The 26,445-nt window shown below is 51.5% G+C and overlaps 2 protein-coding genes and 1 long non-coding RNA gene across 6 annotated transcripts; 2 read left to right on the top strand and 1 right to left on the bottom strand.

Moving 5' to 3' along the window:
* Positions 1 to 248: 248 nt before the first annotated feature.
* ANXA9 (annexin A9) lies at positions 249 to 11,628 on the bottom strand. Of its 2 annotated transcripts, none has more exons than XM_039363595.1 (13): positions 11,186 to 11,628; positions 5,277 to 5,479; positions 4,985 to 5,081; positions 4,461 to 4,672; positions 4,075 to 4,188; positions 3,854 to 3,938; positions 3,145 to 3,224; positions 2,816 to 2,875; positions 2,603 to 2,690; positions 2,270 to 2,365; positions 1,618 to 1,676; positions 1,043 to 1,162; positions 249 to 613 (listed from the first exon to the last, which is right to left on the bottom strand). In XM_039363595.1, exons 2-13 carry the CDS (start codon positions 5,316 to 5,318, stop codon positions 551 to 553), a joined length of 1,116 nt encoding a protein of 371 aa, XP_039219529.1. In that variant the 5' UTR covers positions 5,319 to 5,479; positions 11,186 to 11,628; the 3' UTR covers positions 249 to 550. The 2 variants fall into 2 exon arrangements, with proteins under 2 accessions (XP_039219529.1, XP_039219528.1); XM_039363594.1 differs by lacking the exon at positions 11,186 to 11,628 and adding an exon at positions 5,702 to 5,757.
* Positions 6,224 to 8,902, top strand: LOC120317202. Its single transcript, XR_005559152.1, has 2 exons — positions 6,224 to 7,165; positions 7,480 to 8,902. It is a non-coding gene; the product is annotated as an uncharacterized LOC120317202 (long non-coding RNA).
* CERS2 (ceramide synthase 2) lies at positions 9,460 to 25,681 on the top strand. Of its 3 annotated transcripts, none has more exons than XM_039363591.1 (11): positions 9,460 to 9,704; positions 20,461 to 20,634; positions 20,917 to 21,034; positions 21,212 to 21,330; positions 22,019 to 22,076; positions 22,229 to 22,279; positions 22,549 to 22,641; positions 22,949 to 23,077; positions 23,620 to 23,726; positions 24,270 to 24,423; positions 24,905 to 25,066. In XM_039363591.1, exons 2-11 carry the CDS (start codon positions 20,462 to 20,464, stop codon positions 25,064 to 25,066), a joined length of 1,164 nt encoding a protein of 387 aa, XP_039219525.1. In that variant the 5' UTR covers positions 9,460 to 9,704; position 20,461. The 3 variants fall into 3 exon arrangements, with proteins under 3 accessions (XP_039219525.1, XP_039219526.1, XP_039219527.1); XM_039363592.1 differs by lacking the exon at positions 9,460 to 9,704 and adding an exon at positions 10,202 to 10,334; XM_039363593.1 differs by lacking the exon at positions 9,460 to 9,704 and having other exon boundaries at positions 20,462 to 20,634; positions 24,905 to 25,681.
* The last annotated feature ends 764 nt before the right edge of the window (positions 25,682 to 26,445 follow it).

Here is a 26,445-nt window from a genome sequence, read left to right as displayed (position 1 = left end):
ATGGGTTGGGATCCCTTGGAGCAGCAGATGGGAGAGAAGAGACCGTAGGGGGTGGGATGTACAATTAAGCCTTTTTCTAGAAATCGAAGCCCCCTCGGACTGAAGCTGTATATCTACTCCGAGGGTCCTATTTCCCAAAGCTGGCCAATGAGAAAAGCCTGTTGGCATTTCCCGGCAGAGATAGATTGCTGCTGATGCTGGAGGTTCTGTAGGTCTTTGCTACTTCTTATTATCCCCTGCTTTTAAACTTTGACCGAAGTTTTTTTTTTTTTTTTTTTTTTGTAAATACCTGATAAAACTTGCAGATGGCTAAATCTCCCCCCCCACACACACACACACACTCAGGCCCCTGGAAAGCATCGGAAGAATTTGGGCTGGGAGAGAGGCGGACATCCGTCCAACTGGTCAGGCTGAATTCCGCAGCTGCCTTTGGGGGGGGAGGGGCTCCTTTGCAACTTTGAGAGGCAGCTTTGCTGGAAGGAAGTGCTGGGGGGGGTCTCCTAAGGTAGACTGCCTCTGGACAGAGAGGATCCTTGGCTGGGAGCCAGTCTCACAGATCTTCCGCCTTGCACAAGCCGAGCAAAGCCGCCTGGTATTCGTCTTGCGTTTCCATCTGGGGGGTGGCAAGGAGGAGAGTTTGGGGAAAACCCATCTGGAAATAAAGGGGGTGCTCCAGAAAAGATGGGGTGCTTAATTCCTGGGGGGGGGAAAGGGAAATTTCTTCCCGTCTGTGGCTTCTAGATACTTTTCAATAAAGAGCAGGTTGTCCTTCCTGTCATCTGCCGGCCCCCAAACTCTTAACATGCAGATAGACTGCTCCTGCAGAAGGAGGTTCTGTTCCCGGTGAGTGGGCTTCAAATAGGTTGCATAAAATTGGGCTGCTCGGCCAAAAAGCCTACCTCGTAAGAGCGTTGTGAGAATAAATTGGAGTGGAGGCCTGGCTGGGTGGGAGGGTCCTTCCCATGGTTCCAGGGGGGCTGCAGGTTTCCCTGGGGTCTCTAACCTGCCTTTGCCTCCCCCCCAATACTACCCGGGGCCTCACCTCAATGAAGGAGTAGAGCGAGACCCCATAGCGCCTCTTGAACTCGGCGCGGATGCTCAGAAGGTCCGTCTCGCTGCGGGAGACCATGATTCGGACAGCTGTCCGGGGATTGTGTCCTTCCTGGGGGGAAAAATGACAATCGCCTTGGGAAAGGTGTAAGCCACCCAGAGTCGCTTGGAAATGAGATGGGGGGGCAAATAAATTTAATAAAAAATAATAACAAAAAGGCTGGGAAGCTGGTCAAAGCTTTGGACCAGGCTGTTTAACACCCTCTTTCAATTGTTCTCAAGCCAGACTGTAAAAAAGGACTAAAGAGTCCACCTCTGCCTTTCTCTTTCGCTTTGAGAAGGAGACCTATGGGCTTTCATTTGGGGAAGGGTCCTTGGGGGCAGATGGCAGGGCAGCGGGGGCTCATATCCACCAGAGATGATCCTCACGCAGCCGGTCTCCCATGCGAATCACAACCCGGAAGCAGAACACCAAAGACAGGCACATCTGGGGCTCGTGGTAGCCCGGGTGGGGATAATGGGGATGGGATTTGGGAACAGGTGGGCACCAAAAGGAGAGACCCTCACCTTAATGGCCGAGTGGAGCCTGATGGCAAAATATAGCGGTGTGTTTCTCAGGAGGGAAACTGCAAGAGAATTATTTTTACAAAATAATTACAAATGTATTTTTTTGTTGTTCTCCTCATTTCTGGGCTGAAAGGGCTGCAGGGGAAGAGAGCTGCACAAGTTGAATTTCTGCCTAACAAAGTACCCGCAGCTAGAGCAGGGACGGAAAGCCGGTCAAGCAGAACAGAGCTGGTTTGAAACTTGCTAATCAACTTGCAAAGTTCCCAGTCCCTGAGCTTAATGTACTGCTAATTGTGCCTGGCTTAGCCAGTCTGGGGAGAAAGAGGAGGAAAAAGCTGATTTAAGTGGCCTTGCAACTCTTATCTTAACTTAAGAGATAAGGTTCCGTAAGGATTGTGCTAAAATAGGATCAAGAGGACTAGCAACTTGCATTTTTAAAAGCAGGGACAAGAACGAAGACAATTCTCAAATCCTCTTCCGAGTGTCCTCAGCCCAGGCTGTGCGAAACAAGACACAACTGAGGTTGACAGGGCTCCTGAGCATGTGCAGAAAGCCCCGCTGGAACTAGTTTTTTTTTCCCCCTCCTCAATTTAATCCAGACTAAAACTCAGATTCCTGGGTCTTTCTTGCCCTGCGCCTGGGGTGCACCTACCCAGCGTTAAACCTGCTTCCCGGAAGTCTCCCTGGAAATGTTTCTCCATAGTTTCCTCAACTGAGTTTCCTGTCAGCTCTTGGTACCAGCTGAACACTGGAAAAAAAGGCAAGGAAAAAAGGGTGGGTTTTTTTTTTAAATTATTGGGAGAAGACACCCTCCCCCTTTCTGCCCAGTTTTTCTTCAGCTTTTGAACAGGGACTCCCATCAGGGTTGCAGTGGGAATCCTCCCTAGCCCAATCTGGCCTGGAAAACGAGCAAGTTTGGGGATGCCAGCATGGCGAAACACAACCGCACGGTGTCCTGCCTGAAGCATGGGGAGACTGGCCTTGCCTCTCCTCAAATGCTCGGGGCTGCGTTGAGCCAGGATCCGGACCCACGTGCTCTGCTCCAGGCCTCCAGCGGCCGCATCGGCGAGGGCCTGGGGGGGGGGAAAGTCCAGGTGTTTGGGGGGGGGGACATTGGAAAAGGGCATCGAGAGGGATCCAAGCTGCTGGCCCCATTCGGGCGTAGAGGGGACCCCGAAGCAAGGCGTTCCCGTCTCACCTTTGAATCTTGCCGTATCAAGACGTAATCGATCAACCCCAAATGGCGTTCCCGCTCACCCTGCGTGGAAGGAAGGGGTGAGCAAGTCAGCTGTGAGACTTTGCTGCAAAATATGTTATTTTCCTAAACGGGGCCAAGCGCTGATTGGGCCAAACATTTTGGACTTAAAAAGGATAAGAGGCAGAGCGCTTTGAATTTTAGGAAAGCACACACACACACACACACACACACCCATCTCTGGGGTTCTTACAAAGGGGTATTGCATTGCACTGCATTTTTATTTATTTTTATTTTATTTCTATTTTACTTCACCTTCATTTTATTTTTACCTTGATCAAGGCAAGAAGCAGTTCTTGAAAGCCACCGGTGGTGCCACAAGCGATATCTGTTTCCAGGTCCGATTTGAAATCTACATCAGCGGAAGAAGCGAGAAGGAGGGAGAGTTTGGGCCCTCTTTACATCAGCAAGGAGAGGAGGATCTCCTCATTTCCCTTCCTGAGAAAACAGTGGGAGGTAGACTACTCTTGCACAAGGGGGCTCTGCATAAGCTCGGGAAAGAGGCGTTCTTGAGTGCCTCAAATAATTTACGAGTCGTGTATGATTAACAGGGCTATCCTTCCTGAAATTCTAAGGCAGGCGTTGTTGTTTTTTTCTGGTAGCCCAATAATAATATTTGAGTTTTCCTTAGTCTACATCAGGAGTGTTCAACCTTTGCAACTTTAAGATCTAGGGACTTCAACTCCCAGAATTCCCCAGCCGGAATCCTGGGAGCTGAAGTCCACAGGTCTTAAGCTTGCAAAGGCTGGACCCTCCCCTGGTCTATATGAATGCTCAACGAAATAAAATACCACCGCTTTAAAAGTCAAAGCTCACGATCCTATCATGTTGCAGGGAGTTCTGCAGGCATGAAAAGGAGGGCGGGTTCGTCTTCCCTTGGTTTTGCAAGTTTATCAGGCAATTTTCTCTCCCCAGCAACTCCCCTCTCCTATTTCTCTGCTTTTTAAGAACAAGCAGGGATGTTTAATTTTTTTTGTTCACCTTGTTTATAATAAGCCAAGGTTTCCTGGAGCTGTTTTGTCCTTTGAGTGGAGACGATTTCAATCAGGCTTTCCACCTCCAGACTCTGCAAAGGAAGTATGGCCCAGGTTAGGAAACGACAGTTGTCCACTTTGCAGGGTGTGTACGTGTGTATGTTAAGAACGGGAGGGTCGTGGGGTTTCCTTGGCAGAAATGGGGTGCCTGTCTTTGGAAGGGGGTACCTGCAATCCTGCCTGGATCTCATGGGCATCGTTCTGAGCCGCCGGTCGGAGCAGAGCCCTGATAATGGTCTCAAACCGGCTGGGCATCACCGCCTCCAGAGTTTTCAACAGGCCCTAAAAGGAGGGAAAGACTAAGAGAAATTTGGGGAGACCCCCACCCCCCAATGGAGCAGGACCCTCAGCCGAACACATTATGGCTGGGAAAGGGAGAGTTTTAGTGGCTCTGTCCTAAAAAAAAAAAAAAAAAAAAGAACCAGAACAGTCTCCAAGGGCTCCCCTACACTGGCACATTGCAGTAGTCCAAGCCAGAGTGACCGCTTTGCTCATTTTTCCTTTCCAGGAAGGGCCATTAATTTCCCCCCCCCCCCATCCCTTCCTGGCCTAACCTGTTGGGTGAAGTCGAGGAAGGCTTCAGCAATCTGCTGGCGATGCTCGCTGCTCCGGCTGGTCAGCAGGTCAATGATGACTCTGCAGTTGACCCCTTTGGGGGGACCCGAGGGTCCCGGTTTCAGCCGAGGCCCCCAAACCAGGAGTTTGCAAACTCTGCTCCTGCCCCTCGAGTTAGACGAGTTAGACGTACTCCAGGAAGAGTCGAAATCTGCATATGCAAATCGCCTACATCAAAAGCCTGGTTAGCATAGTGATTTTCTCAGGCTTCTGCGGGGCTGAAATTTAGGCCTCTCATCAGCGTATTTCTCTGGGCAGATGTCCTAAAACCATCCACTTTGTTTCAGGATACGCATCCATCCCTTATCCGGATTTTTCCAACTTTACCATACTGGTTGGAGCCGATGGGCATTTGAGTTGTGTCCTGGGTTCTGAGCCCAACTTCCCGTCTCTCTGCAGAGCCCACCTCGCAGGGTGGCTGTACGGAGGCAGGTGAGAGGGAAGGGAAGGGGCAGCGTCTTACCTTCCCCACTGATGACCTCAAAGAAAGTCTGGGCATCTTTTGCTGCATCAAAATGCAGGTGAGGGCGGATGGTTCCCAGGGTGCCCCACACGGCCACCTAGGGCAGAAAGTTGCAAAGAGCGAGATCTGGATGACCAGCTGAGCCGAGCCTCCACTGGCCTCCCCAGTCTACCTGAGGGACCTTTCCATCCCTTCCCTCCTCCTTAGGGGGCAGCATGTTGCGAAGGCCGGTGGCCTCAAAATACTCCGCGGTTACTTTCTAAAAAAGAAGTTAGGTTCGGTGGCACCTCACCTTTTCGGCCAGCGGCAACTGCTCCAAAATTTCTTCGGCCATGGATTCCTGTTCCAGCCGGTTCCTTGCAGGCTTGCCAAGTTGTGGGGGTGTGGGAGTGTGTGGAAGAGCCCCACTTAGGCAGCCCTCAAGCAAGCCAGCGCTGGCTGCTGCAAAGAAGAGGATTTGCAAGGGCAGAAACCCCAGGAGGCTTCCAGTTCAAGCTAAAACAATGGGGGGGGGGGGGAGAGAAGCAATACAGGCGAGGAGTTAATCTAGGAAACGTCCCCTCCCCCGCGGGGCAGCAGAAGGAGGGGCTCCGCATTTGAGGAAGTGGGGGCAGAGGGGGGAATTGGAAAGGAGGAAAAAAAAAAACCTCCCCAGTTTTAGGCAGGAAGACCAGGCTGAATTTCTAAAAAGGAGAAAGTGGAAAGGGAGAAACGCACCTGGAGGTCTTCCGAGTCTCAGTGTTGCTTGAAATCGCCCCCCCCCAGAAGACTCTTCTGACCCCTCCCCTTTCCCTCCTCCCCAGGAGCAGAAGAGCCCCAGAGCCCCTCTCCAAAGGGGGATCTCGCTAGCCGGGCGCTCCAGCGAAGGAGCCGCGCGCAAAGTCTTCTTCTTCTTCTTCTTCTTCTTCTTCTTCTTCTTCTTCTTCTTCTTCTTCTTCTTCTTCTTCTTCTTCTTCTTCTTCTTCTTCTTCTTCTCTTCTTCTTCTTTTCTTCTCTTCTTCTTCTTCTTCTTTTCTTCTCTTCTTCTTCTTCTTTTCTTCTCTTCTTCTTCTTCTCTTCTTTCTTCTTCTTCTTCTTCTTCTTCTTCTCTTCTTCTTCTTCTTCTTCTCCTCCTCCTCTCTCCTCCTCCTCCTCCCCTCCTCCTCCTCCTCCTCCCCTCCTCCTCCTCCTCCTCCTCCTCCTCCTCCTCCTCCTCCTTCTTCCTCCTCCTCCTCCTTCTTCCTCCTCCTCCTCCTCGTCGACAGGCCCCGCGCGATCCCCAAAGGCGGAGGGGCGGGGGCGGCAGCGGCTCCCCCCAGGGCGGCTCCGCAGCCAACCAGCGCCGAGAGCCTCGGAAAAACCAGTCCGGGCTGTCGCTCTCCAGCCGGGCTGCGAATTGTCGTCAGCTCGGCGGATTCTGCGCCTGGCGGAGCGCACCTGCCGCCGTGGGGCGTCCGGGAAGATCCGGGCGGCCACTGGGGGACGCCGTCGCCCAGGGGGGAAGCCTCCCCAGGTCGCAGGGGAAAGCCCCGCGGCGCCAGAGCCCCCCTCTGCGCGCAGGGACCCCCGACTCAGGCAGGGTGGTCGTCAGGAGGAGAATTCGCCCAAAGACCCGCGCAGGATGCTTCGCTTTTTCGGGACGTTGACAGGAGCTTCCCTGACATCGCGTCTCGGCCCACGCTGCTTCTCTTCCGAGCCTCTTTTGCGGGACTGGAACTCAGCACCTTTGCTCATGTTCACTCCTCTAGAAAGCGGGGCCTTAAGTTCCGAGGGCGCGGGACCAGCTGGGAGAAGGGAAGACGGGCCCCCGGCGAATGGGGCACTCGCAGAACTGAGTTCCCTGAGAAAGCCTGAACGGTTCCTGGAAGTGTGTCTGTCCGGCAAGAAGAACACCCAAGTGAGCAGCAGCCTTTCCCACGTGCTCGCTCCCAGCCCAGCCTCCCGAGCGCCGTCAGAACGCGGGACGGCGAGACCTCGCTGGTTCCCGGCTGGGGGGAGCTGTCTGGGGTGAAGCCCCGACCCGGGTCTTCCAATTCTCCGGGGCCTCCGGGTGCCAAGCTGGAACTCAGACCCGCAACTTTGGAGAGTTCTCGCTGCACAGGAGGAGTTGTTTTCCCTGCGCAAAATGCTGGACGGGAGAAAGAAACCAACCCCCTTTGTTGTGCGCGCCCGGAACCTGTGATGCTTCCTCGGATGAAAGAGGTGCTTTTTGTGGCTTCCTTTATTGACTGCTCGTGCTTGCAATGCTTTCCTTCCTTCGGAGGGCTTGGGAGGACAAATCTCGCTTCTAAAATCGCCTTTTGCAGTTAAAAAAGAAAAAAGGAGGGGGGGAAGCGAGGAAGCTGTACTGTTACGATGTTCTCCACCGGGGGCGCTCTGGACTTCCCTTCTGAGGGTGCGGGGGCTAGCTGAGCCACCAAAGGGCAGCACCTCCCTGTTCTTCATCCAGGTAGCGGTGTGTGTGTGTGTGTGTGTGTGTAAATCAGCAACTCTCTAAAGCAGAGCCTCCCGTCCAGGAGCAGTCTTCCTTGGATGACTAACCTAGCAAGAACAACAGACCTGCCCTGGGCCAGCTTGGCAGAAAGATCCCGTTCTCCTCCAGGAAAATGAATTTGACAGCTCACTTGGAAGAAGATATTGACTGGCCTCCGAGCTCGCCCAGTGGCATTTCCGCCTGGAATTCCTGGACAGAAAATGGTGGAATTCCTACCTGCCACCAGCAAAACTTGGGACTGGCAATTGAGATTTTCCGCAAAAGAGAAGGTGGGTGCAACTTGCAAATCTCAGCCCGTTCCGCATTTTATTTCTGTGCTGCAAATCCCTCTGGATAGAAAATTGTGCTCAGAGGACTTCCTTCCATCAGGAAGCAGAACATCTGCGGTCGCTAGATTTTTTTTCCACTGGAATAATTGAATTCTCCTCCTTCCTCCATGGACTCTCAGTCTTCTTTCTTCTCTGCTGCAAGGATTCTGCATATTTTTCCATTAGGGAATTCCTGGGGATTTACCACGAAGAATGATTAAGGATTGATCAGTTGGGAAAGTGCAGAGGGTGGCATAAATTGGTCAGCTCCTGCGTGCCTTTATCTCCAACGTGGGTGAAGTGTTTCCAAACACAGCCATTGCTCTAATTAAATTAATGAAGACAACTACAGAAGTCTGGAGAGAGAACACGGTACATCGCTGGGATAGTATCGCTAGGACTGGGATTAAGCCTGTTCATAATCCAGGTTGGCTTTGCGGGGTCCAATTTGTGACAGACCGGAATAAAATTGCTCATCCCAGTTTAAGAAGCCGTAAAATTATGCCCAGATTCCAGCCTTTATCTGTTTTTTCTCAGCATCTTGATCATTATTGTGCCTTATTTTATGAAGACGCTGCCCTTTTAAAGGAATACTTTAAAAAAATGCCCAAAGCACAGTCCCATTAAAAATAATCTCAAAAAATACAAGCGGGTTTATTTCATTTATAAAGTGTGTTCACTTTATAAATTCAGACTTCAAGTGTGGAAAATGTTTAGATCTCAAGCCGAGCGAGAGAGACCTTAGCAGGGAGTGAACTGGGCCTATTTTTCCAACAAGAGAGTTCCAAAAACAGGGGGGAAAAAAGCAGCGGTTTTTTAGTTTTTCAGTGGAAAAATAAGCCGATCCCCACCCCAAAGCTCACAAAAGCAACACACCCTGCCCTTTGTAAACAGGACAGAATGCTTACAGGGGCCGTATGGATCCTAGCAGGGGGAAACTGAAATATCTTTTAAAAATTCTGGCTGCAATGCCCATTTTTCAACCCATGGATGTTTCTGCTGAAATGTCTTCCCGATTTTATTTTAAATGTAGATTTGGGGAACACAGTAGGGGGTCAGGGTGCCTTTTGAGGGGTCTCTCCACTTGGCTAAAAGATGCAGCTTCTTCCTGCTTCTCAGATGGATTTTAAAAAAAAACCCTTTTCTGTAGTTTTCAAGGATGGGGTCCAGCGACGGATGCTCAGAGAGGCTGGGGGGGGAGGAGGGCACCGCTTCTAATCCCCCCTCCTCTTTCAAAAGGAGACAGGGCTGAAATGGGGGACCCCCGTCTGTCAGGTTTTCCCCCAACTCCTGGCCAATTCCAGCTAACTTATTTATAAACAGTCATAAAAGCAGGATAAAAGAGTCGCATAAATAAGAAACTTTTCCCCCAACCTCTTTTGTGCACCTTCTTTTCCGGGGGGGGGGGAGAGAAGAGGCACCCCAGTTTCAACCTTGCCCCAAAGCCGCTTTTTGGGACCTTACGGGGCTTCTCTTTTTCCCGCCCCCTCCCAAAGCCTAGAAAGAGGAAGGGGCTTCCCGCTCCCCCTTTGCCCCCCCTTCCCGGCCCGTTGGTGAGAAGGCGCGTCAGAAGGGATGACTCAGGCGGGGGGGGGCGGTCAGCTGCGAGCCCTCCCTTTCGGGTCTCCCCCCCCCCCGGCAGCCGCTCCCTCCGCCCCTCCCCAGCCAGGCGGCGCTCCCTCCGCGCTCGATTGCTAAGGCTGGGCCGGGAAGCCGAGGGGGGGGGCCGTCGGGGAAATGGTCTTTTGCCCCGGGTGGGGCGGCGGCGCTGATCCCGGGGCGCCTTTTCCCCTCTTTTTCTTTACTTCCAAGAAGCCCCCCTCGCTCTCCCTCCCTCCGCGCTCCCCATTGCCAGAAGGGAGAGGGGGGCGACGAGCGGCGGCCCCGGCGAGGCGAAGCGGCAGCGCCCGGAGGCGGGAGGCCGCTTGGCTCAGGCAAGGTGAGCGCCGGCCCGGCCGCCCTTTGGGGGAGGGGGCTCCCCTCTTTCTGCCCCGGCTCGTCGCGGGGCGGAGGAAGCCCAGGACGGCGGGTTGGCGGGTCTTCCTGGCCAAAGCAGCGCCCCCCCCCAGCCTGGTCCGGCGGAGGGTGGGCGGGGGGCCGAGGCCCCGGCGCGGCCAGTAAAGCGGGCCTGAAGGTAAAGCGGGGGGTCCCCGCCCGAGAAGGGCGCAGATGCGCCACCGACCCTCCCCCACGAACCTTCCTTCCTTCCCTCCTTCCCTCTTTCATCTTCTTCCCTTCTTCTGTCCATTTCCTCCCTTTCCTTCCTCTCTCTTCTCTTCCTCCCTCCCTCGCTTTTCGGGACCTGCCCCAGGCCCCCCTTCCGTGAAAAGCACCGTGCGACGGGGGGGGGGCGGGCAGGAGGGAGGTGGCGCCCCAGCCCCCCCCCCCAGGCCTGGCCTGACCCCTTTGTCCGGGTCGGCCTCCGGGCGCGCGAGGGGGCGGGGCCTGAGGCCGCCTCCAGCCTCCCCCCGCCCGCAGTGACTCAATTTCACGTGGGGGGCCGGCGCTGCTCCGCCCCCCCCGTTCCTCCTTCCGCTTCCGAACCTTTCCCGGATCCGCCGCCAACGAGGTAAAAACCCGCCGGGCAGGAGCAGCATCGCCCCCCCGGCGCCCCCCGCGGCTTTGTGGGTCCGGGGGGGCCCCCTCTTCCCCCCTTTTCTTCCTCTTTCTTCGAAGCCCCCCCCCTTTGGGAGCGGAGGGAAGTTCCAGGCGGTCGAAGAAAAGTGAATTCGCGGCGGGGGGGCGGCGAGACACTTTCGCTTTTCGGCCCGATGCGGGAGGAGGGCGGCGGCCCTTCCCCCCCTTCGCCAGGCTGGGATCCCGGGGAGGGGATCTGTTGGGGATCGGAGGGGGGGATCTCCCATCCGCCGCCCCCACTCCCCGCCCCGTTGCACGGGCATCGCTGGGCGGACGCGTCGCCGGGCCGGAATGAAGGAAGTTGGCCGCTCCCCCGTCGGACCCGGCCGGGCTCCGAGCTTGGGAAACGGGCCGGGGCGGAGGCCGGGGCCATTGCCAGGGTTCTGGCCGGGGGGGGGGGGACGGCAAAAGCTTCCCAGCGGCTCCTTTTCTCCTGGACAGAAGGAAAACTCTCCGAAATGGATTCTCTCTCTCTTTTTCTCTCTGCCTGCCTTCCTCCCTTTTTCATCCCTCCTTCTCTCTCTCTTCTTTATCGTCTCGCCAGCCAGCCTGGCACCCCCACCCCCACCTTGCTGTGCTGAGTGAAATCCCCCTGCCCACAATGGCTGGCTGTTCTCTCCCCTCTGCTGCCCAACCAGGCCAGCGAGCTGCTTCCCCAGCCTCTGGCCTGGAATGCACTGGGGTGGGGTGGGGAGAGAAATGGAGCCCCCCTCCGCTTGGAAGATCACCTTTTACGCACTCCCTTTCCTGTGTGATCCTCCACCCCCCCCCCAACGCACACACCTCTTCTTTCAGATCCAGGAAGTGCCCAGCTTCCCCCGTCCTGCACCCGCTCGGCTTTCTTCTGCAAAACGCTTGTTTTGTTTTGGGCGCAGGCCGTAGGTAGGGAAAAATGCTTATTTTGCTGGTAATTATCCGGCTATCCCTCCCTTCTCTCCCCTTGCGAGGAAGCCAGGCTCTGGGGCGCTGGAAGCCTCTCCCTCCGGCTAGCTCTCTCTCTGCGGGTGGGAAAACAAACATCCAGAGTGTCAGTTCAAACAACCTGCAGGGCTCCCGTCTCAAGCCTGGCGTTGCAACGTTGCACGGGCAGGAACAGCCCACCCTCCCCGATTTGGACCCCCCCCAAATCAGCTTTTGCAGGCAGAAGGGGAGGGGCCCGGCCTGCGATAGTGAGTTGTGTGAACTTGACAAACAAAAGTCCTGGGAAATTGGTTACTTGCCGTGAATATGAAGTTTTCTGGAGGCTGGAGAGGGAAGCGCCTTGCTGGGAGAACCTCTTCTGGTTGAGGTGGAAACTTCCAAGGTGGGGTGGGGGGGTTGGGAAGAGAGAGACAGGCGGTGGCATCCTCTGATCCTGCATCCAGAAAGAGCCAAATGTTTTCACCTCTTTTTTGGCCAACGCACCAAGCCAGAAGCATAAAACCACAAGGAAGGAATCACCCTTCAGCGAGTGCTTTGGCCTGGATTTTGTGTGGCAAATTGTAGGGTGATCTCTTTGTGGGAATCGGGGCAGCCCCGATTCAAGCAGAGGTGCATAAAAGAGGATTGGGAGGCTGTAATTGCTCTGATTCCCTCAGAGCAATTTGTTTTCCAAGCTAAGCTGCCTCTGAAGGTGGAGGCTCTATGGAGTTATCACCCCGTTAAAGTTCTGTTTAGCAAATTGCCCAGGGTGAAGGCTGCTTCTCACCAATTTCTAAAACGGTTATCACCCAAATTCTTAGCCACCCATTCCATCATCCAGTCGTCTCTCTTTCAAAATTTCCACAAAAGTTTATACTTTTTGGCAGTTCATCCTCACTGTTCGATTGGATCCTGTCTGTCTATGACTCCGGCTGGCCTTTTACTCCATTTTGACCCTTTTTTTGATAACTGTAAATCAACAGCTGTCTCCTCCTGTTATTAATGGCTCCCTTGATTGGATTTTAAATTCATCCTGATCGTTTTTCCAATAATTCCGGGTGCATCAACCGTTTGGCTTCGCCTGCTCTTTCCCTTCTGTGACCTGCTTCTTGAGCCAGGAGCCAGGAAGATATTTCTGGGCACAACCTGAGTTTATATCTCTATTCCAGGTTCTCAATTTGGCAGGCCTAATTAAAATGATTTTTAAAGTCCACCTTAACTTCATCGGGCCATTAAAATCTGTGCCACCGAAACAGACCTTCAAGCTTTTTTTTTTGGTGATTCTAAGAATCGAACGCCTTGACGTACCTTTTATCTGACTTTTCCTTTCCTACCTGTTTTTGGGGGGGGGGATTAAAACCCACACCCTGGTTAAGGAGGGGCCACAGTTTGAGAACTCCGTATGCTCTGAAATCCTGGAGCCAGCCATTATATCCAGGCCTTTATCTCAAGGCCTTTAGTTCTGTTCCCAAATACCTAAAAATAGTTCAAGCAAAGTACAAGGGGGAGCCGTTAGCGGTGTCTTTCTTGCGAAGCACAAATTCCAAAATTCAGAGGCAGCGCTATAACTTTGTAGAATATAACTGCTTAACTTGGTGCGCATCTCATGATTTGATTGCTTTTATTTAAGTTGATTGCTTTTGCTTGTATGTACACGGAGAACTTATGCACCAGAGACAAATTCCTTGGCAGATAAAGAATTTGAGACTGGAAAAGCCATTTGACTGGGATGGTATAAGGCAGGGGTCTGCAACCTTGACCACTTTAAGACTTGTAGACTTCAGCTCCCAGAATTCGTCAGCCAGCTTCTGAGAGTTGAAGTCCACAAGTCTTAAAGTGGTCAAGGTTGCAGACCCCTGGTATAAGGTCTCCTGCCTTGACAATAACAATTCTCCACACAGCCAACTCGCCATGGCCGACAACTCATTGTTATTACACTAATAACAAAGAACGGTGGGATAGAATCAATTAAAAAAGGATGCCAAAGAGGTACGGAATTGAAGTGTGACCGACAAAAATTAAAATAACGTTCTATTTATTTTAAATAATTAAATAGAATTATTCAATTGTTCTGCAGTGAGTCGTCCCAGGGTGAGCTGGCTGTGGCGTCTCCTTCCCTATAGCAAGGGGTTGGACTAGAAGACCTCCGAGGTCCCTTCCTGGGATTCTGTGTTGAGAAGGTTCTCCTCCCTGTGCAGAGACAGAGAGGGCTTGTTTGTGGAAGTGACACCCGGATTCTTAGAGGCAAGCTGCTGGACCCTTTGCAAGACGATCTGCAGGTCTTGTGGACTTGTGGCGTTTTGCAATGCTCCGTGAGAAAGAGGCTTTTTATACAATGAGGAGGACGCTGTTACATTCTCTGATTGTCTTTGCCTCCCTTGGAAGGCCTGGTGATTTGCAACAGACCGCCCCAACCAGGTGTCGGCTGAAGGGCTTAAGTTACAATTCCCATGTTTCTCTTCCTTCGCCTGGTTTGGCAAAGGCCAGCCCACCCTGCATCGTTGCGGCCTTCGCACAGCCCTTGCGTGCTGGCCTCGCGGAGGGTTGGGTAAATCTTGTGCAAATGGGGAAAGCCACGGATGTGATCAACAGGTTAAACCTGTTGTCTGAATCGGGCCGGACAAGCCGTGTCGTGCCCGGGTCTTGCACCAGGGTGAGAGTTAAAGGAGGGGAGAGGTTTTCGGAGAACGCAGTCAAGGGGAAGTTGGAAATCCTGGAAGGGACGTAAAACAAGGGAAGTTGGCTTGTTTCCCGATGGGCCTGAGAGAGGACTGGAATCAGAGGAGCCTCTGGACCCACGGATCTCTCCCTTGCACATCCGGGTCTTTAAACCTGGCCACTGGGCCTTCTCTCTAACTGGGTCTCCTCCTCTTCTGATCTTCCCGTCGGGTTGCTTTTCAAGTGGCAGGGGGTTCCGTAGTTCAGAGTTGCACCATGTGAGATTCTCTGTTTTGGGGGAGGGGCCTCTGTTGTGAATCCCCCCCCCCGTCCTTCAGGCTCGCTGGATGGAGTTGAGCTTAGACCAAGGGAAAACGAAATGATTTCTTTGGATCAGGGATCTGCCGCCATCTTCTTCCCCTTCTTCCTTCCTTCTCTGGAATAAGCGCCTATTTGATGGCGCGGCTCTGTCCACTGCCAGAGAGGCTCCCTGTTGTGCCTCTGGGTGAGTCCCTGTTCTGGGAGAGAGGGTCTGTCCCGGCCCCCTGATCCAGAGGCGGTCGTCTGTTAAATAACGAACTGCCTTTCTCCTCTTAGATGCAGTTCCAGGCTCTGGTTTTCACCTATCTTGAACTTGGACAATTGCTTAGAAATTTAAGAATTTGGGGGCAGAGACTCCCTTCTGCTTGCCTTCAATGGGCTTTGCAAAGAGCCAGGACTGTCCTGAGGCTTAACTCACCTCTGCAGACTCTCTTCTCTCTCCTTTGGATGGTGGGAAATGGCGGTTCAGTCATTGCCAGGAAGACCCAACGGGACTGGGTTGAGGGAACGTCTTGACTCTCTCGCCGTCCATCTGGGAGCCGTGCAACATGGGTGGGCAGTTTTGGAGCAGGGGCAGCTGGAGGTCCATACCTTGGGCTAGCAGTGGCCACCTCAAAGCCGGGCGTGAGGATAAGTCATCAATGGAACCAGCTTGTCTCCTGGGATGGTGGGTGCTCCAGCCCTGGAGCTTTCCAACACAGGCAGTCCTTGACTTACAACAGTTCATTTAGTGGCCGTTCAAAGCTACAACGGCTCTGGGGAAAGTGACCATTTTTCACACTTACGGCCGTCGCAAGCATCCCTGTGGTCACGTGATCAAAAGGGCAGAATTGGACTAGAGGACCTCTGAGGTCTCTTCCAGACCAGGATTCTGTGTTCTGTGTTCAAAACTTGGAAGGCAGGATTTTAGACTCCGATTTTCTCCCGTTCCGATTTCTGGCTGGCCAAGGCAGCGCCAGACTCGGGAAGAGGAGCTGCTGTGGGCCTCTTCAGCTTGGCATCTTAAGAGTCCTTCCTCTCCCCCCCCCCTCCATTCTACTGATCCTCCTCTTCCTCTTCCTCCTCTCCTTCTGTTTTTGTTTGCCAATGGGGCAAACAAAGGAGCTGGGAGGGGCGGATGTGTGGATTATTATTCTTGTCACTCTCTCCTGGATATTCTTGTAATTAACTCCAGGCAGTAGGCGTGATTAATCGTCCTCTCCCTCCTCTTTTCCCCAGAACAACTGCCCTGTCAGGTGAATTTAGGCCAGCTTTCGTGCCTGTGGCGGGATTAGAACTCGCCACCTCCCCGGATCTCCAGCCCAAGCGCCTTAACTGCTAGCTAGAGCAAAGCGTCTTGCTGATCTGCTGCACTCCGGTGAAGAGAAATCTCAGCTGGAAAAAAGGGGGCAACCTCACCCTCTGGGGAGCTGGCATTTTTGAGGGGGGGGTGTCTGACCCTGGAGCCGAGATGCCGAGGAATCCGGCCGAGCTGCCTTTGAACCCTGCCCGGCTGCTTCGTGGAAACTTTGCAAGCAGAGAGGCCAACCAGCCAGGTGCTCCCAGCAATTGCTCAAGCCTTGCCCAAGCCACAGAGGGAAGCCTCTCCCCTCCTCTGACTTGGCGGGAGTGTGCGATTGTATCAGGCAGCAGCTGTTGGTTGTGATGTTCACCACAGAGGCTGGAGTCCGGGGGCACTTCCCTGGTGGAACCCCGATCAGCTGGCTTGTAAGCAGGGCGAGGATCCCGATGACGCCCCGCCTACAGCCTTGCCGGGTGCCGAGACACCCGGTATTTAGGTTGGCGTCCAAGTGCATCAAGCGTGCTGCGCTTCCCGGCCGGATTCAGGTGTGGAGCAAAATTCAGATCGAGGTGAGGAAGGGTTGAGAAGAGAAAACAAGGGGGTGTTTTTCCTCTTGTTTCCTCCCCAGTTGACATGCAGCCCCACTTAACCAGGCCAGGCTGCGGGGAGGGCCCCCAGCTTGGAGCTCTGCCCTCCTCCGGTAGAGAAACTGCGTTGAGCAGGGGGTTGGACTAGAAGACCTCTGAGGTCCACCGCTGGGATTCTGTGTTCTGAGTTTGCTCCTCCGCCGGGATTGTCCCGCTGCTGGATCTCTTTGCATGGAGACTTGGGAATTTGCCCAGTAACCGTGTTGGCCACCCCTGGAACGCAGATACCTGATTTGCTCAAGGGAACCCAAAAAAACGTGGCCTGCCATTGCCAAGGATTGGGAACGGTGATGGTTTCGGAATCCGGTGGAAAAGGGAGCCCCTTTCCTCTAGGAGGCGCTGTGCTGCACTCTCCTTTGAATTAAGAGAGGAAACTTTTTTTAAGAAAAACAACAATTAGTGCAAAGCTTTGTTTGGGAAATGGGTCTTTCTTGCTTTTTCTGGTTGTAAATGACAGTTTTTGTAGTCTTGACACTCCTGAAGGGTGCCAGGTGAGAGAAGGGGATTTGAAAAGGGGGGTTTTCCTCCCTCGTCCGGGAGGCCGGCATGGATTGGCGAAGGATGATGGCGTCTGTTCCTCTGTTTTTCTCCTTTCCTTCCTAACCTGCTTCAAAGCCGTGGAAGGACACTTGTGGTTTTGGGCTGGGTTGTTTAAGTGCGGCCCACACCCTTCACCTGCCCCAACATTTGGGAAGACAAAGCCGGCAGATTTTTGCCTTCCTCCTCTGTGCCTCCCACATAATTTTCTAATCAAGTTCTTTTTTCTTTTGTCCCCGGGATAGTTGAAAATGGGTTGTTATGTTGTAAGCTTGTTTCCAGCGCACAGGAGCGGTGTCAACAAACAGGCATTGTTTGCACCCTGGCGCCTGAAAGATTTTGCAAGGAACAGAAGCCTTCTCTGAATGTTTATGTTCATTGCCTTTTTGTTTGTTTGTTTGTTTGCTTGCTTCTGTTCCTCTCCTTTTATTTGCAAACTCGTTGGTTTCTTGGTGAAGGGACTCTTAAAGCAGGGCCAAGACGGTTATATGTGCATTCAAGAAGCTGCTGGCAGGTTTTTCCAGTAGCAGGCAGTCCCAAAGACAAGGAGTCATGCCTAGTTGGCTAAGGCTTTTGACAAGCCTTCTGTTAAACTGCAGTTTGCTTGTCCCTTTTTTACGGAACATTTCTGTAAGCTGTTAGTCACTCTGGAGTCAGCCAGCACAAAATGGAAAATATATGTATATATACAAATAAATAAATATTGTGGAGCCCTTAGTGTCTCTGAGCTGGGCTGTTTGCAGATGTTTCATTACCCAACAGGATCAGCATCCATCTCAGAACTGAATAAATATTCTTGAAGGAGACCGTGGCTATTGATTTCAGGCCTGCTTCGAGAATATGAGGACAGTTGTATATAGCGTGTCCCTCATCAAAACCAGGGGAAAAAAGATTGACCTGGAACGGCTCTGGAATTTCACCCCCAGAGTTTGCATTGCAGCTTATAAGTTGGGAATTCCACCTTCCTGGTTTGGAGGCGATTAGTGGTGAGGCAACCCACAAACACACACTGCTTTCAGAACACACTTGCAGCCTGGCAGGCTGAGGGTGGTCATCCAAGTTGCCAAAAAGGAGGTAAGCGAATTAAGGCTGAAAACCAAACGTGGTTATTGTTTGTTCCCTTAAGAGTTCCTAAACCAAGATTCCTGCTTAAGAATACGAGTTCCTTTAAGCTATGTGTGTGTTTGTGTTTGTGTGTGTGTGGCCGAACACCTCACTCCCATCCGCTGTGGCAAGTGGCATCCAAACAATAGCCGATGAATCGAAGGATTGTGTTGTTGGCACAATCATACATTGTACAAATTGCATTATTCATGCAGGCCATGCCATTGTGGGTGAGCCGAGATTGTGATGCTGTTTGAGGCGCCCAAATCCTGCAATTTACATTTATGTCCCCATCAGTCAATTTTGCTTTTCCTTCTTTCCATCCTCTGAGCTCTGAATTGGGTGGATAATCCTTTTTTTTTATTTCCTGTCTTTCAGGTGACTTGAAACTGTCTTTCCTTTGACAGTAAGGAAAGGGGGGGAGACGTTGCACCTCAAGGGCCCCAAATGCCAGCTCAGAGAGACCTTTTAATTCCTTTTCCAGCTTTGCACGTCTTTGGTTTGATTTTAAAAGCTTATCAATGCAACCTCTTTGCTGGAATGGGCCGTGGGTTTATTTGTCTGCTTTCCCCTCTAATACGGAAATGAGATCAGGCAATTCCTCTGTACTTAGAAACAGCTCCGGAGTGATTTATGGATGGTTTTCTCCCCACCAGCCAAAATGTGCTTGTTCTTCCATTTTCAATTTTCCAGTTTCAAACACCTGCCTTTTCACAAATGTGTTGTTTACTGTTTTTTTTCTTTTAGCTTTTTTTACTGCCCCCTGTGTGGTTTTATGGCTTTCACCCGAGCTCTTTCTCTCTCCCCCCTGAATAGATTGGGGTGAAGATAAAATAATTTTTTTAAATGGCTTTGTCCCCTTTCGGCACACAGCAGTCGGTAGGTGTGCGAATGCTGCTTCGAGTGCTGGGTTCGATTTGCTGGCTGAAAGGATTTTATTGACTTATTCCGATGCAAGCTGGCAGTGCAAAATTTGCAATGAGCCAATTTTTTTTACGAAAGGTTGAGGTTGGTGCCCGGCCCTTTGCTCTCTAGGGAGCAGGGAACTCAGCCAGGGAGGCTCTTCCTCCACCTGCGTCCGGCTGGAGCAGAGTCCATGTCCCAAACCTTTGCCCCTCACGTGGAAGGAAGGCTGAGTTGAGTAATCATGAAGCTGCCAGAACAAGAGTAACTGACATCTGCTTCCTTCCGGAGCCATTGTGCGCGAAGAAGCAGTCCAGTCCAACCCCAGCCATGCAGAAGGCTTTCTGCGTCTCCTGGTGGTCCCCTTTCCAGGCCAGGAAATGCTGCCTACGTAAAGGGGGAAGCTGGAGCGGAATTTGGCTGCTGCTGATTGAAGCCCCCCCCCCGTCTCACTGCACTGTCTTAGTGGTCTCCTTTCCGGGTACCGGTCAGACCGATGGGTTTTTAATTTATTTTGGCAGTTTTTGGGTTGGGTTTTGAAGAAAGGAGACAAAATTAAGCCAACTGGGTGCTTATGGAAGAGCCGAAAGAGGAAATTGTTGAAAAAGGAGAGCTATGTTTTGACTCGCTTTGTATTGGAATAGTTGTTCGTCCATCCATTTCGATGAAGACCTTGACATCTTGTGGGTTATGGGCCATCAACGATGTGTCCGTAGGTGGCTAATAAGACCGATGTTAGCATGGAATGTTCTGCCACATACTGAACAAAGAAATGTAGACACTGTTACTTCAGCATTTACAGCTCTGGCTTTGCGGAGTGCTCGCTTCTCTTGTGCCAAGATTGTCCTTCTGTGTTCATATGTCTGGCAACCCTGGTACACCAAGGTGCGCCATGTCGGTCGATCGTGCGCCAGAAGTTCCCAAGAGATGGTGTTAATATCCAGGGACTTAAGAGAGGCTTTCAACGTGTCTTTGTATCGCTTCTTTTGTCCCCCGTGCGATCGCTTTCCTTGAGACAGCTCACCATAGAAGAGCTGTTTAGGGATGCGATGATCTCGCATCCTTACAACATGGCCTGCCCAGCGAATCTGGGCTTTCATCAACAGGATAGACACAGTGGAAACCTGGGTTTTTTTCCCCCTCCTGGCTTTGATACATTTTGCAAACGTGTTCAGCTTTGGGACCTTTGTTAACATGCCAGGAGATGCAACATGTAGCTGGAAAGCATCAATAAACGGATGAAACGTAGTATCCAGGACAGCCCAGGCGAGAGAGGGTGGCTGAGGCCTGCATCTCTCTCCTGAGGCTCATCTGGATTTTGATGGAAGGTGAAATGGCTGCATTGTGGAAAGAATTGGGGTCTGTCTCGAACTCGGCTTGGGCCAGGAGGGCAGGGAGGCAGCTGTGAATTGCCCAGGCCTTCATTCTGAAAAGGAGGGGGTGGGTGGGTGGGCGGGGATATCTTGGTGGTCTCCCATCTGGGAATTGGCGAGGGGATTGAAGAGTTCCCTCCCTCCCCCCATCCCTCCCTCTGCCCCTTCTTTCCTCTCATCTTCCTTCCTTCCTCCCTCCCTCCCTTCCATCCATTTTCCTCTTTCATCTTCCTTCCTTCCTTCCTTCCTTCCTTCCGTGCATCTTCCTTCTCTTCCTTCTCTTTCTTCCTTCCTGCCTCACCTTCACCACGGCTTCTCTCCTCCCATCTGCAGGATGTTTCAGACCTTGTACAACTACTTCTGGTGGGATCGGCTTTGGCTGCCAGGCAATCTGACCTGGGATGACGTCCAGGGCCTGGATGACCAAGTCTACAGCAAAGCCGCTCACCTCTACTACACCATTCCTCTGAGCTTTGTCTTCCTCATCGTCAGGCACTTCTTCGAAATGTGAGTAGCCCTGGAGCACCAAGGAGAAAGATGGCAGATTCCCCTTCCTTCCATCCCTCCTTCCTCTTCCTTGTCTTTCTCTTTCTTTCTTTTTTTTCTTTCTTCCTTCTTTCTTTCTTTCCTTCCTTCCTCTCTTTCTTGTCTTTTTCTTTCTTTTTCTTCCTTCTTTTTTCTTTTTTTCTCTCTCCTTCCTTTCTTTCTTTCTTTCTTTCTTTCTCCGTCTCTCTCTCCCCTTCCTTCCTTCTTTCCATTTTTTTCACTCTTTTTTCCTTTCTCCTTCAGCTACGTCGCCACCCCCCTGGCTGGGCTCTTGAACGTCAAAGATAAAACCCGATTAAAAGCCAGCCCCAATCCGGTGCTAGAGAAATTCTACTCCACGTCCTGCAAACATCCCAAACAGGTAAGGGGGCCAAGCGGCCTCCGCAGGGAAGCGCTCCCAAATTCAACCGGCTGGCTGCAGAAACGGAGCCTGAAAGAGAGGGAAAAAGAAGGAGACCAGCTTCCGGGGTGTGAATTGTCGCCCGCCTGCACAACCTCCCACGCAACTGACTTCTCCGAGTCTTCTTTCTCCCGGCAGGCGGCGGTCGAGGCGCTGTCTAAAAAAAGCGGCTGCACCCCGCGGCAGGTGGAGCGCTGGTTCCGGCGACGACGAAACCAGGATCGCCCCAGTTTACTCAAGAAATTCCGGGAGGCCAGGTAGCCCCCGTGCATGATGGGAAAAGTTTTATTTCGATGCCTCGAGAAAACTACGGTCAGGAACTAGTTGTCTGTTTCTTCCCTGACCTTCTGGCTTTCTCGCTGCGGGGATCGAAGCTCAGTTTTTCTGCGGGAAATCTTCCATACTGGGGGCAGGGGGAGGCTTTGATTTTTTTCCCCTCCTCATCTCCAGATGCTGGTTTATTTTTAAACGAGGCTCAAAATCTGACATGCTTGTAATCTGCGGAGAAAATGGTTTTGCACAAAGGGGGAGGGGGGGAGAGATCAAGAAAATCAGAGTTTGCAAAAATGTAGTGGGGGGAAAAAAAGATAAAACAGGGTGGATTCAGCAAGGATGCCCAAAGCTCAGCTGTAGGAAAGGAGGGGGGGAAACCTAGAAGATGGGGAGGGGGCACTGACTAGCAAATTGCAGATTGTGTTTAATAATTCTCATAAAATAAACTTGACCGCCACTAAATGGAAACTCAATTTTTGATTTGATTTGGAACAAAAAAAACCCCTGAAAGGCCCCTGATAGGTATAGGATGCAGATTGAGGCCCCCTACCGGCCAGAGCCAGGCACTCTGCATATGGCCTGGGGCAGTCTTGACGCTCTTGAAGTAAAATCTGTTCAGAGAGAAAAACAGCAGCCAAATAACAACCCCACTTTGTTGCTTCCTTTTTTCAGTTGGAGATTCACGTTTTACCTTATTGCTTTCATTGCTGGCATGGCTGTGATAGTGGATGTGAGTACGGAGTCAGAAGGACTTAAAACACCTTTCTTAATTTGTCACTCTTTTAATTTGTCACTCTCCGTAATTCCCCGGTTCCTTCCTTCTAATGGGCTTGTCTCTTTTTTGTGTGTGTCTCTCTCTGTGTGTGTTTTTGTGTGCTGCAGAAACCTTGGTTTTACAACGTTGAAGAAGTTTGGGATGGCTACCCCAATCAGGTGAGGGCATTTTTCACCAAGAATTTCTTCTGAAAACGTCACGTGCATTTTTAAAAATAAAAGTGTAAACCCAAATCAGGGGAAATCAACATTGCAAAGAAAGGGAAAGCTAAATCCATATATTTGCAACCCTGTAAAAAATCTAGAGGATTTTGCACCCAAAAGGGGGGGGCTGTCCTCCGAAACGTTATTATGCACCTATTATTTTTGGGATATTTTTCCCCTCTTTGGATTTACAAAGAAGAACAAAACTTGTGTCTTTCTGGCAGGTCTTGCTTCCTTCCCAGTACTGGTATTACATGACCGAGCTGTCGTTTTATTTGTCGCTCTTGTTCAGCGTTGCCTCAGACGTGAAGCGGAAGGTGAGCTGGCTGGAGGGGGGTGTGGGGGGAAGCCTTGCAGGGTGGAAAAACAGATTTTAGGGGTCAAAAGGAGAGATTTACCTCCAGAACGTTCGTTGATGGGGGGAAGAGTGCAGGTTGGGATCCTGAGTTCGGATTGTGCCCCTCTGATGACTTCTGAGCAGAAGAGATGGTTTCCTAGAGAGGAGGAAGAAGGAATTCTCCCCCTCCCCCACAAAAGTGCCTCTTCCCAGACCCCCCCCCATCGGGTCAGGGTCTCCCCTTCCACCTCCATCTCTTCCTTTCCTTCCCTTCCATTTGGGGACAGGATTTCAAGGAGCAGGTGATCCATCACGTGGCTACCATCGTCCTGATCAGTTTCTCCTGGTTCACCAATTATATCCGGGCCGGGACCCTCATCATGGCCCTGCATGACGCCTCCGATTACCTGCTGGAGGTGAGAGAGAGTCAGCCAGGATATTGGGGCTTCACCCACTTTGGGTCCCTGGGGCATCAAAGCAGCTCCTTCACCTGCTCCTCTTCCTTCTCCTCCTCCACCTTCTCCTCCCCTTCCTTCCTCCCTTTGTTCCTCTCTCTCTCTCTCTCCCTCCCTTTCCTTTTCTCCTCTTTTTCTTTCTCTCCCTCCCTTTCACCTTCCCTCCCCCTTCCTTCCTTATCTTCCTTCCCTCCCTCCTTCTTCCCTCCCCTTCCTTCCTTCTTTCCTTATCTTCCTTCCCTCCCTCCCTCCTTCCTTCCTTCCCTCCCTTTCATCTTCTTCCTTCCTCCCTCCCTCCCTTCCTTCCTTCCTTCCTTCCTTCCTTCCTTCCTTCCTTCCTTCCTTCCATCCATCTTCTTCCCTCCCTCCCTCCCTCCCTTCCCATTTTGGATGGAACCACCTTATATCTCTTTGTTTACAAGAAAGTAAGCAAAGGAAGTAAAGCCTAAAAGAAGGTAAAAACGGCCATGTGCCCACATTCCCTTTCTTTCCCTGCTTTGCAGTCAGCCAAGATGTTCAACTACGCCGGCTGGAAGAACACCTGCAACAGTATCTTCATCGTGTTTGCGGTCGTCTTCATCATCACCCGCTTGATCATTCTTCCTTTCTGGTGAGGTTTTCATGGGGTTCTTCAGGGGGGTGGAGAGATAAAATGGCACCGATTAAAAAATAAAGGAAAACTTTACGAATTCACAGATAAAGGAATTGAATATAGGGTCTTTTATCCTTGGCAAAATACGATCCATTTTGGAATTCAGTTTCTCTATAAATGTGTTTTATCCCGTTTGGAATTATTTCATCTGTTAGGTTAGTAAATAGTATGGTGCCACTTTTTTTTAATTTTAATTAAAGTCTTATTAAAAATTACAGAGGTAAAGCTAAGCAATACACCACGGGCTGTACTGATTACAAACTACGTTAAGCCACAAACAAGCAAACCCAGTTTGGGCATTGAGTTACATGTGAACCTCATCTTACTTTTAAATTTTTTTAATTCTCCCTCTGAAACTGGGGTGGCCTTTATCAAAAATTGCCTTTGCAGAAGTTGGGAGAGTTTTCCTCGTGAAAACTCTTTGCAGAGATTAAAGAAAGGGAAGACGCTTTAAAATAGGAACATTTAAAATATTAATCCTTTCTCTGGTTCCTCCCCAAGGATTCTGCACTGCACCATGATCTCCCCTTTAAAGGTGTATCGTCCCTTTTTCGGCTATTACTTCTTCAACAGCATGATGGTGATCCTCCAATGCCTCCACGTATTTTGGGCCTACCTTATCATTCGCATGGCTCAGAAATTCATAACTGGAAAGGTAAGAAGGAAGTTTCTGGGAAGCTTGGAGGCGGAAAGAGGGCAAACTTTGGGCAAACTTTGGAAAGGGATCCTCCCCCCCCCCCAAAAAAAACCCCACATGGAAGGACAGGACTTTGGTGCTAAAAAGGAACTGGCAAATGTCTCAAGAGCTTGTTGTTAAGCTTGTTGGCAAGCTCAGATTGACCATCTTGGGTTCCTCTGGTTTTATAAGAGCTTTGAACTCTATAATAATTTTTTTAAATTAAAAAAATCAGCAGAAAACGCCTGGGGCCACCTCAGTTTTTGAGGAGAGCGGGGTGTCCTCTACGGTGGCCCCAAATCAGAAAGCATCTTTGGTGACTATCCAACGTTATTAAAAGCCTCGCGAGAGGCAGAAATGTGCTCTTTCTTGAGGGGGTGAAGGCTGGTCCTCCATTCCCAGCACCGGTTTTTAAAATGGCATAAAAGGCTCTTGTCTTTCCCTCCGCTTCTCCCCGCAGATAGTGGAGGACGAGCGAAGCGATCGGGACGAAACAGATTACTCCGTAGAGGAGGATGAAAAGGCTGTTGCTGCGGACACCGTGCCCAGCGCGGGAACCAAAAATGGCCCTCTTGCCAACGGGCACCCCATCTTGAACAATAACCACCAGAAAGTAGAATAATTCCCCACGGCTACGTTTTTTCCCGCGGCCCCCCTCTCTCTTTGGCCCCAGCTCATCCCGAGTCCATTGCGCGACGCGTCACCTGAGACTGGAGGGTGTTTCGTTTCGTGGCCAAGCCAAAAATTGGAGGAAAAAACGGCTTAAATTCCAGTACGAGGGTCCTCGGCCTACGATGATCCGGGACGATTCGCCCCATTTTTTCCTGTCACTTTCAGGGGGAGGCCGTGCTCCTACCGCCTGCGTATCTGATTCAGAAGGAATCGTTTCCCCTCGGAAGGCGTCCCCCGCGAGACCCCCCTCTTCCTCCTCCTGTTTGCTCCCCTAAACTTCACCAAACTGCCTTAAAAATCACATCGGGGAAGCCAAGATGAACGTCGGTCCTTCCCTCTCTAATTTTCCCTCCCCACTTCCTGAACCCCCAAATGCAAACGAACCCCTAAAGAAGGGCAGGGAAGGAGGGGAAAAAAGGCCTCTCTCCCCATCACGGTGGTGTCCGCAGCTGCCAGATTTGCACCCATCAAGATCAAGTGGAAAGTTCATCGAAGTTGCCAGTCCTCATGGAGAATTATGCCCTGTGCCAAAAGGCCAGTGGGTCAAAAAAAGGGGGATTTTTTTTTTAATTTTTTTGGCTCTCCTGGAGCGAAGCGACATCGGCTGGGAATCTCTGCTGGGCCCGTCTGGTTTCTCAAGAGGAGCCTGGATATTTTTTTGAGGGGGGGTGGGTGGAAAATGGGCCCTCGGCTGCTTTTTCTGCCCTTGTGCACCTTGTCCTGTTTCGATTTTTCTGTCCCTTGGATGCTGCAAAATTTGGGGAGGTGGGTTTGGTGTTTCGAGCCGAAATAGGAATTCATGTTTTGGTCTCGCACACCTGGGGCGAGAAGGGAAGGAAAAAAACCCCCTCCCCTGCCTTAATTTTCCTTCTCTGCCAACGTCTTTCGCTTTATATCCTATAATAAGCCATGTTTCCCCCTCTGGGGGGGTTGAGGGCGGGTGGGTGGGGGAGAATCTAGCTTTGTCAGCCACACCAAGCCTAAAGTTGGGGTCAGTTCCTGTCCCCAAGATCAACCTTGCACATGGTTTTTGTAGTTGCCAAGAGCAGAAGTGCTGGAGAAGCCACCGCCTTAAATGTGGGGAAGGGGCAGGTTGGAAGAGCTGGATAGAAAGGTGGAGAGCAGGTACGCCTTTTTTTGGAGGGGGGGGGGTTTGGCTAAATTCAATAGGTCAACCACAGCCTTGGGTGTTAAAAGCCAGTGAAGGTTTTATTTGTTTCTTTGCAAAATGCTAATTTTTCTCCCTGCGCCCACCATGTCCCCCCTGTTGGTCCTCCGGGGATGTCAGTCCCACCCGCCCCCCTTCCCCTCTTTTTTCCCATCCTGACT

The sequence above is a fragment of the Crotalus tigris genome, unplaced genomic scaffold, assembly GCF_016545835.1.
Source record: "Crotalus tigris isolate CLP2741 ecotype Arizona unplaced genomic scaffold, ASM1654583v1 scf7180000019553.37968852642:3898890, whole genome shotgun sequence".
Classification (NCBI taxonomy): domain Eukaryota; kingdom Metazoa; phylum Chordata; class Lepidosauria; order Squamata; family Viperidae; genus Crotalus; species Crotalus tigris.
Note: the sequence above shows the minus strand (reverse complement) of the source record. Positions and strands in the feature narration are given on the sequence as shown.